The 10711-nt window shown below is 37.2% G+C and overlaps 1 protein-coding gene across 3 annotated transcripts; it reads right to left on the reverse strand.

Moving 5' to 3' along the window:
• Positions 1-1369: 1369 nt before the first annotated feature.
• zmynd12 (zinc finger, MYND-type containing 12) lies at positions 1370-9287 on the reverse strand. Of its 3 annotated transcripts, none has more exons than XM_028011729.1 (8): positions 9060-9287; positions 6496-6622; positions 5871-6042; positions 5583-5752; positions 5112-5234; positions 4156-4249; positions 3407-3552; positions 1370-1625 (listed from the first exon to the last, which is right to left on the reverse strand). In XM_028011729.1, exons 1-8 carry the CDS (start codon positions 9200-9202, stop codon positions 1494-1496), a joined length of 1107 nt encoding a protein of 368 aa, XP_027867530.1. In that variant the 5' UTR covers positions 9203-9287; the 3' UTR covers positions 1370-1493. The 3 variants fall into 3 exon arrangements, with proteins under 3 accessions (XP_027867530.1, XP_027867464.1, XP_027867568.1); XM_028011663.1 differs by lacking the exon at positions 9060-9287 and adding an exon at positions 6709-7050; XM_028011767.1 differs by lacking the exons at positions 3407-3552; positions 9060-9287 and adding an exon at positions 6709-7069.
• Positions 9288-10711: the final 1424 nt, after the last annotated feature.

The raw sequence follows: 10711 nt of genomic DNA on the forward strand, positions 1-10711 counted from the left end.
GTTGCATAGAAACTGTCTTAGCAAATGTCATTGACCTTTTTTCTTTTTGTTTCTGGCACAAGATTGTTGTTCACAAATGTCCAAAATCATGTAAATACAGATCCCGCTCTTTCTTTTTTTTTTGATTAAAAATAAAGAGTCATTATTCAAACCAATGAAAATGTGCCCTTTTGCTTTTTATTACATGTTTATAGATGTCATTTCATTTAGATGCCTCGGAAAACTGGTTTTCCTATTTTGTCACATTTAGATATTTCAGATCATCAAAAACACGTATCAGATAAAGGTAACCTAAATATGAACACGATTTTAAAAAGTTGTCAATTGTGAAGGAAAAAGTAACCCATACCACCTTGGTGTTTGGTAAAAAAAAAAAGCCCAATAAACTTAATAACTAGTTTGGCAACAAGCGTTTGACAGAACTGAAAGTGAGTCTTTTACATCACTGTGGAGAACGTTAAAAATTCTTCTGCGTAACCTGAATGCGCTTGAGCTGAAGGTCACAAACTGACAGATATTCTCCTTCAATATTTACCAGTAGGGAGCTAAATTCATGGCTCCATCAGGTTGTGATGAGTCATGACAAGCAGACTGTGAAATCCCTACCATCCTATTTGGCTGTAGTTATGATGTTATTTTGTGAGGATGTAGGAAGAGGCACAGACTCCAAAGAGTTTCACTTCAGTCCACAAATTAATTTCCTAAAAGTTATCAAGAGTTGTTATAGAAGTTAAGTCGTCCGCTATAATTACTATCCACGTTCATAAAATCCAGATCCTGACAGCAGCATTTCATTATCTTTACCTCCTCTGTCATAACATAACCTTTTCCAGATTGATATCACTTTGTCACTTCGTTCCTCGTTCATTCTTGAATTTTTCTTAGATTCTAGCATAATGTGTAGCTTAATGAGATGTCGTATCACACTTTTAGTTTCTGGTTAAGCAATCTCTTAGTAGTTCATGTTAGACAGTAATTGGACCTGTGGGAGGCGACTGAAACTGATCCAGAAAAGGGCTAAACACAGTTTATTCGTGATGTAAGAAAGGTTTCACACAGGGAAATGTTACTTTGGATCATTCCCAAAGTAACATTTGGGAAATGATAATAAGAAATAATGAATTTCTTATTATTAATTAATAAGAAATTCATTAATTTCTTATTAATTTTCTTAATAAGAAATTAAATATTTAATAACTGATTTTTGCGTTTATTCAGATTGTTTTTGTTCTAATATCAATGCTTATTTAATGACCTTAAACATTTAAGCATCGCCAAAATAAAAAGAAGCAAAAACAAGAAGAAAAGGCATCTTTCTTCACAGAAGTGTATGTACAATATAATAACAAACCACATAAAATAACCAATGATAACTGCATGAATAATTTTATTTGTTAGCTGTTTTCTGTATCCACACGTGAACGAATGGTGAGGCTAAACACAGACGGAGCAGATCTTGGAGAAGAATAAAGCAGGCAGGGCAGGAGTGTTGGCTAAGCAAAACCAGGTTGTGGCTCGGTCTGCAGACTCTCCACCTGCTGCAGCAGCTCCTGGATGGGTTCTGTCAGTTTATGTTTTGGTATCTGCAGGCTGGCCTGCAGGGCTGTGCTGGCAAAATCCTGAGCCTGGCACGGAAACAAGCACAAGCCCAGCAGCTGTCAGAGTCTCTTGGGAGAGCAAAGCTGACTTATATAATGATGTCACTGAAACTGGACAGCACATTCAGCCTCATTTAACCCACTTTAAATACCCTAATGACAACCTGATGTGCCTGGCTCTTTTATACCTGTAATCAAGTTGATATGACTGATTATAAGATTATGTATGAATTATGAAATACACAAGGATCACCACACTATCTGTAACATGAATTGCAGGAGAAAGTGGGTCACGCAACAAGAGAACGTTCATAATCACAAGAGGCATTTTCAAAAACATTAGAGTAAAGTTATTGTTTTTCGAGACCCAAGTCAATGTCCCGACCTTAATCCGACAGGAATGTAGTAGATGGACTTGAAACAAGCTGTTCATGTACGGACGTCCCACCAACATTCCACAGTTCAGTTCTTGTCGCATATTGGTGGTGGGCGGAGGCCTGCCACTTAAAATGTTTCTTTTTTTACTCAAAAACAGTTAATGTTGCAACGGAAGTATGTTTTGTTTGTTTAAAATGTTGAAGATGATATCATCACATGATATTATAAAGGCATCGTAAATGGTGGCTTGCAAAAATATTCATACTCCTTAGTGCCGTCCAAACATGCAATGTTGTAGTAGCACAAAGTCGGATTTGCGTAGAAAAGAACAAATTGTTGTAGAACTGAAAAATGCTTTCATTCTATTCCCAGCAGCAGCAAGGAGGACTTTCTTCAAAACTCTTTGCTGTATTAAAAAATTAACGAATGTGTGTAAGAAGTGTGAAGATAAGTTTATCAGCAAAAATCTCGTCTTAATAAATTATAAGACGTGGCCGTTGGTATCGGCTTGATTTGCTTGAGGGGCAACTTTGTAACATTCTTGAACTGCAGTCAGGGGCCACACAAACCCTCCTCACAATGCTATTGGTGCAGTTGGTGCTGTTGCGCTGTTGGGATGCATGTCTTCAGCATAAATAGGGGACTACAACAGATTTGAGACTGATCAACGTCACAGTTATGTGCTGCTCTGTTCTAGTCTCTAATGTGCAATCCTAAGAAAACACAATAAGGTTTGCAGTTGTCAATTGGCAAACGTATGGGTAATGAAAATTTGGATAAAAAGTATTCAGTCAGCAGAATCGTGTATAAAAGCATAGTATAAATTCAGAATATTTCCTTTTTGAGGAAGATATAATCTCCATAGTTAACCACATTTTAACTTTGTGTGGTAAAAAGAGAAAAAGTAAAATTTTAATTAAAAAAAATATGAGAGCCTGGTCTCTTATTTCTCTAAAAACTGGCTGCTGGTTGGGGCTAGAGTGATTATTGGTAATACTAGTCCCAGCCCAAGAAACTTTTTACATCACAAAACATTATTGACACAAATTATTTACCCAATTGGCAAAAAAGTACTTGCAATGGTAGTTCTTCTTGAGTAAAGCATGCATTTCTGCCTCTTCTGTAAGATTTCCTCTAACATTTAACCTCACTCTGTGGTCAAGACCTGCTTAATTGTAAATACTTTGAATAGATACGTTTTTTTATTTAGGTCGACATTCAAAAATCACGTGTAATCTTTTAGGTGAGACAGTACGCAAAGTCTGCAGGCCAAATCCGGGGTCAGACTGTCGCGACACCACCACTCCCAATAGTGTGCGACTTGTGTTTACAGCGTCACCCATTAGCGGTAATCCAATCCTTGAGACAATGCTGGGAAGATCTAAGAAACTGTGTCACAGAGTCATACCTAACTCCATCAGGTGATTTACCTTGTGAAGGTCTCCGTTGATGAACCACAACATGGCGAGGTTGTGGGCAATAAGTGCAATATGATTGACGTCTCTTCTGGACTGTTTTTGTTCGAACTCCAACATGACTCTCAGCATTTCCTCCATTTCAACTCGCTGGGACTTTTCTAGTTCAGAGTCATGGAACGGAAGATGTTTTGTTACGTACTTAATACTTTAATAGCAAGTAGTCTGTTATAATAGTCCTGAATACCCTTAGTGTTCTGGTTACGGCATGTGTGTGTTAACTGTTTGTAGTTTTTCTAAGCAACTTTTCTTACCTACTTTTGTCAATAAACATTCCATGAAGGCTGGGAATTTGCTTCGCAGCTAACAGGCTTTATATTATAAGTAGGGCAGCAGCTGTGATAGAGTCAAGTAGTACGGATACTGCTCAGCCAGAGTTGTATCTGCAGTGGTCTCTAGTCAGCCCTAAGCACGCTAGTGTAAATCTGGGGTTTAGCGTTTGGATTGCACAGCAAGATAGATCAGCTAAATATAGCACTGTTGACCTTATTTGTTTGTTTTTTTTTCAGTTCGTCTTAGTCTCATTCATTAGTTCACTTATATGTTAATGGGGATCCTGGCTGGAGTTTGGAGTGTGACGTAGATGGACAGACGGTGACATTTCCTGTGTTTGCTGCAGAGTGCTGTCGCTAAGTAAGCTAACGGAATGTTTTGTTATTAAATGCTAGATGTTTATTTTACATAGTTGAGGAAACCGTACGCACCGTAAAAGGAAACAGATGAGTCAACAGATGAGTCAGCATGTTTCTGGTGGGTCTCTAGTAGACTGCTTAGATGTTTGTGCCACCTTTCTGCCACCTACGAAAATAAACAAAGGGTTTCTAGATTAAACTTGAACCATGTAAAGACAAAGTAAATAAAATCAAGAAATAATTTTGAACTGGTACATGCAGCAAGGCTTTTTACATTCTGACTGAAAACTGTTCAGTTCTACGCACTTGTTTACTGTGGCTCGTGTGGATAAAATTAGGAATGACGTGTGTGGTGACTTTTGAAACACTCTAGAGAACAGTAGTTGTCATTGTCTTTCCTTAACTTTCTGATGGGTTTTGGTTTACAATCTTTGTAAGGCTGCTTGTGCACCTATTTTTTCTTCTACTCAATTTTCCTTTAAAACGGTTAGGCACGACATTCAGTGAACAGTCAGCTTACTTTTTGTGGTTTAGCCTCCTTTTGGAGGGTGTCAATGACTGTCTTTAAGAAAACTTACAAGTCATCAGTCTTTGTGTTGATTATAAAATTCCTAAAACTTAAAATTTGTCATAAAAAAAATTATTTTTATTGGTTTTATTGTTTTTTTCATTTACTATTGGTCCAAAATAACAGAAATAAACACTTGATACCATACTGAAATACATTTACATACAAGTTCCACTTTCTGAACTGAACAATGGAAACCAATTTACTTTTCCACAATTTTCCAATTTATCCAGGTGTACTTGCAATTCCCTGACTGTAAAACTTCCTAGACCACTTAAATGAACTAAAATGACATTATTTATTTGTCTTTTCCATGCCCTGTGTTTGTTTTGTTGATTTTCTTTTTTAAATTAAGAAACAGCAAAAGAAATGCCAGAGTATGAAGGCTTTATACTTTGAATTTATAGTCAGAGTTTAAAGGGAAAAGAACAGAAAAAACAAAATGTGTGCATGGGCAAACCTCAGAGTACAGGGAGTGAACAATGAGCGTCTTCCCCTGTCTGGCAAACACATCAGCGATTAGAAAGTATCCCTTTGTGGTGGCAGAGCTGTCTAAACCATACTCCTCACAGGCAAAGTAAATCTGTAAATAAAAACATATGCACCCATATTAGTTCTTGGAAAACAGTGTTTAGTGACATTGTAATACTTGTTATTTTGATTACTTTTATTCTTTTGCTACTATTTATGGTTTTTCTTAGCTACCAGGGGGGCAATGTAGACTTTGAGAGGCAACAGCATTTGGAGGTATTCTATAAACTTAAGCTAAGTTTCTACAAGGAAACGTAAGGCTGCTAAGGAACAAACAAATGTACCACATGGACCTGATGTCTACTGAAATAACTTGGAAGCAGATTAAAAGTGGTTATGTATAAGGGCTAACTAATCATTTCATCTGTAACAGTAAAAAAATGTTTTTAAAAATCCAAACATCATTTGCAAAGTGAAACAGGGCAGTTTCCAGGTTTCCAGTTGTTGTATAGAATTGGCCCAGGCTCCTATGTAGCTGTTGTTGGATTGAAGCGCCCAATTCTGGATTCTTCAGTACAGCCCACTCAGCCTGGGACAGGAGCTCTGCGACAACAGCTAAGTTGCCCAGGCCTGAAAATCAACAAGCAAGGACACAAATGAACCCGTTTGGGCATATAAAATTATCAGAAAGAAAAAAAAAAACTGTGTAATTTGAGCAGAAGAATCACTTTTGTTGCTCATCTCTTACCCATGTTGGCCTCCGCCAACAGTATATAGGCAGGGACGAGCTGGATGGTATTGGGACCGTATAGGTCAATGGAGGTTTGCAGGCAGCAGTGGGCAGCAGGAAGTGCCTCTTCACCTTTACCCTCTGACAGCTTGCTTTGAGCCACCAACGTGCAAATCTTGATCAGATGTCTCTGAGCAAGAAGCCAAATCCATAGTTACCTTTGCTCCATGGCAACTCTTCAGACCTCAAGAATTGATTGCATAACAGTTCACAGAAACAAACCAACGTTATCTCACACGTCATCCCATTTCTCTGAAGTATCATTTTCAGGAAAGAACTGAACTAGACTCAGCTGGTTCTGAAGATACTCAGTATCCAAATCGTTAAACATGACGGCAAAAGCAAGACTTGCAGAAGGAAATGATCTTTTATACTACTACTGCTGTTTCTTTTTTTCTGAGATATCACCGTCTAGTTTGGATTTTACAAATTTGGAATGATGGGTCATTTCAAGATAGAGTACCAGACAAAAGGACCATAACAAAAGGAGAGAAATTATTATTGTTGCTTAGCTGTAATACTCAAAACAAAGCCATAAATTCTGTTTGAATATGTTTTCATATATATTCCCCAGTTTGTTTACCTTTCTTAACTGGTTTTTCTTGCGGACGGACGGATCGTACATATCTTTCATAGTACGTATGGGAACAAGCATCTGACAGATTCTTTCATGGATTCCCACCCAGTCAGCCTGCTGGTGATCTGCATTACTGAGAAAATTTAAATACATATTTGTTATCCAAGAGATATTCTTCTCTCTGTCCCAACACCTTAAGTTCCAAGAAGTTAAACTGACTTTGTAACCTCCAAGAAATCCTCCCCTGTTATGCTAATGAATCCTGATTCACGGCGAGTTACATTGTAGATCGGTGCAAGACATTGTGAAATACCAGGGAGATAAAATGTTGTTAAAAGCTGCAGTCTTTTTAGTTCTGGAAACATTCTAAGATGCCATCTGAGTTCATGGAGGGCACAGTAAATTGAAAGCTATAATAACTGGTCTGTAATTTGGTTCCTCCGGTTCCCTTCGTCTGCACACTCTTGTGGAAACTGACTGAACTTTCTGTGCATATTTCTTACTGCGGAGGATGTCTGCTTGCTCTATATTGCATTTTGTCTTTTTAAGCAGGCAGAAATCTGGCCATGCCACATCACCACTAAGACGACACAAACAGAAGTCTGAAGACTGCACAGCTGGAAGGGAGAAAAATGTAACGTCCTGTTGGGTAATTTCGCTCAAATACAATGTTATGGCTTTGGAATATGCAACTAAAGGGATTTGCAAAACTACATAGACCCTTTGAAAATGTTCACTTTTGTTATCACATGACCCCCAACTTGATTTGGATTTTATACGATAGACACCAACACAAAGTAGTGTATTATTGTGAAGTCACAGGAAAAGTTTAGCCTGATTGGACAGAGTATCTGCAAACAGCAAACTTTGAATATCATTTTCTCAATAGGATTTAGGTCAGGACTTTGACTTAGCCAGTTTAATATAAACCACTTCACAGTAGCTCTAGTTGTATAAGGTTTTTGTCTTGCTAAAAAATATGGCAGGCTTATTTATATCACCTTTTGAACACAACGCAATTCAAAGCTTGTTTTTTTTCCTTTTGTCTTTTTCTTTTACATAAAACCAAAGCAAAACATAAAAAAAACAAATGTCTTTAACCCTTAAAAATATTTTGCTTCAAAAAAGAAATATTAAAATACTTATTTAAAGTTCAAACTTCTGCTTCGGTGACTCATTAGTGATTGGGCGAACAGTTCATTGGTGGGGTTCTTTGGTCAGAAGCCTTAGTAACCAATAATGCTTTAGTCTGGGATTAATTAGGATTGGCCTGAATTTAGCTCCATCGTCATTCTATCAGCTTCCTTGTCGAGAAAGCATCCTGCAACGTAAGCTGCCTCCATGACATTTGACCTTTGGGACTGCTTGTTAAGGCTGTGTCCACATGTGAATGAATTGTGAGGCTAATTCATTCACAATATTCTCCTTACTTTGTAATTTAGGTGGATGGCCATGTCTTGGTAGGTTTGCATTTCTTACAGTTTGCATAGTTCTCCACAACTTTATCTATGAAATGTCTGCTGTGTTCCTTTGTCTTCATGATGCAGCTTGTTCACTGATGTTCTCAACCAAATCTCCGAGGCCTTCAGAGAACAGCTGCATTTACACACAGATGAATTCTTGTTCACTAATTCAGTTACTTCAGAAGGTAACCAGATTTTCTTTACCGCCTTTTTCAGATTTTCTGACGACCACATCTCATTTTCCTTCAGCTAGCAATCGTGCATTACTTTCTCTTACAGAGCCAAATAAAATACAGTGAATACTGTGGTTGTTACAGATGGAATGTGGTAAAGAATATATATATATATATATATATATATATACGTATATATATATATATATATATATATATGAGGAATGAATAGTTTTACAAATTAATATCGACCATTAAACAGGAAAATGTTAATAGTCTGACAAACATCTTTATATTGTAATCCAATGCATTAGCACCAGTTCTATCAGTACTTTTCTGTTTTGAATTCCTTGTTATGGCCATTTGAATTTAACTAAAAATGTTTTTTTCCCTCTCTTGCTTTTTCAGTATGAAGGCTTAACGGAAAGTATGCACAGTAAGTGACTGTAAGCTCCATGAGACTGGCTTTAGTGGCTCATCCCTTCCCATAAATCCCCACAGGGAGGGCCACCACATGCTACCGTTCACTGTTCTGCCACTGAGGGTTTTAGCCAATACCATCTTGTGCTGTGCAACTGAGCAGAAAGTCGAAATGAGGGTTTGCAGAGATATATAAAAAAACACAAACTTGTAAAAGCAGACTGTTTTCTGGCATTAAAATAAGGGTGAACGAAAATATTATTGCACTAATGTAGCTTCCAGCTGTTTCTCTCCTTCATAGCAGCCACATGACATCAACACACGTGATATTTATTTGTAGCAATGCATAGCGTACACTGCCACCTAGCGTTGGCATGGTGTACCCCTCCCACTGCCAAATTAATGAAATATACTGCAGCATTTATAAACTGCTCCCATAACCACGGGTTATTTATACATGCAGTATTAGAATACGTTCAATGTTAAGACAAGACATCCAACAAAGTGAGCTTACCAGTAGAAAGTGACCTGACACTCGCTGCACTGTATGTACGCTTCCCTTTGACAAAGTTCACAATACTTTTCCTTTCCTTTGGGGAAGGCAAGTGGCATTATTTTGGTGGCAACCCCCGAAGTTCCAGGTTCATCAGGCTCCATTGTAACCAGAAAGCTTCTTCACTGCAGTTTCATAACAGCGTTGGCTCCTCAGTTTGCGGTTGCTATGGAAACGACTTTAGCCGTCTCAAAAAGCTTGCATTCCTTTTTTGTTTAAAGAGGTATACGAAATCTTAAAATTATGGTAATGGTACTTTTTTACAACATGAACTGTGAAAAGGTATAGGCCTCACTGAACAGCAGTTATTTATTTATTTAATTTAATTTAATTTTATTTTATTTTATTTTGTTGTAACACTTCAATGTTTTAGATCGTTGAATATATTTTAATATCAGGCAATAATAAACCAAATACATGTAGGTCTAAATTTATATAAAAATGTAATTGCCTGACCTACTGAATCAGCATTTTTTTGGGTTCAATTTTTCTAGATACAACCAGGCATTATTACATTGTTCTCGTAGTCCAAAAAAATTCATAAATAGAGCCTGTCTAATAACATGAAGAAGGCTAAAAGATTTCAAAAGCAACAAATCACATGTCTAAAGAAATGACTATAAAGGGTTGAAAAGTCTTTTTTTCCCCCACTATAATATTCACTATATTTTTTTCACAAGTGATAAAAACATGGAATGGGGGTTAGCCCTTCAAGGAGTGGTTGGCCTAACAAAAGTTTCCAAGAGTGCATCATTCTTAACTATAGGTCAACAAAAGACACTGACTAACATTTAAAGTCAAGAGTTAACAGTAAGAATGGGCAAACATAGCTTTCATGGCACAGCTTCTTGAGGAAAACACCACTGTCCAAAAACAACACAAAGAAAAATATGTGGACTGACTAGACAAATTGTAATATATTGGAAGTTGTATGTCCCGTTCCACCTCTTTTAAAATGAACACAGTATTTTAGAATGAGAGAATCGTTTTATAGCATGCCAGTGGTAGTTTTGTAGTCTAGTGCTGCTTTACTTTATCAAGACGTAAATGGCGAGCTGTAATCGATAGAATCATAAATTCTGCTCTCTACTACAAAATCCTAAAGGACAATGTTCAGCCATCAATTCATGACCTTAAGCTAACCCAGTCTTTAGTAAAACAGGATGACAATGATTAATGCAGCCTGTAAATCCCTCTCTGAATAGCTTAAAAAAAACCCAATATGAATATAATATCCGGTTTTAAATCTGATTGAGTTACTGTGGCATAACCCTAAAATCCTAAAAATGATTTCACCTTTCCACTATACTGTTACACTCTTTGTTTAAACCAAACCCACCTGGAATGTGTGTTGCCAGAAAGCTCCACCTTATTCCTGTATTAGTAAAGTACACAGTTCCTCTTAGAGTCCCCAGAGAAAAAAGCTTTTCTGGCACAACACCCAAACAACCGCTTGGCTAGATAGATAGCATCTAATGGTTGTTGTGGAGACTTGGTGACCCTAAGATGCCACTGTTTCCTGCAGTCCGCAGTAAGCTCTGGATTTTTTATTTTTTTTTACTTGCTTATCATCCTGCTGATCATGATAAAAACGATTAATATGGACTTCAGTC

Source organism: Xiphophorus couchianus, chromosome 1, assembly GCF_001444195.1.
Source record: "Xiphophorus couchianus chromosome 1, X_couchianus-1.0, whole genome shotgun sequence".
Taxonomy (NCBI): domain Eukaryota; kingdom Metazoa; phylum Chordata; class Actinopteri; order Cyprinodontiformes; family Poeciliidae; genus Xiphophorus; species Xiphophorus couchianus.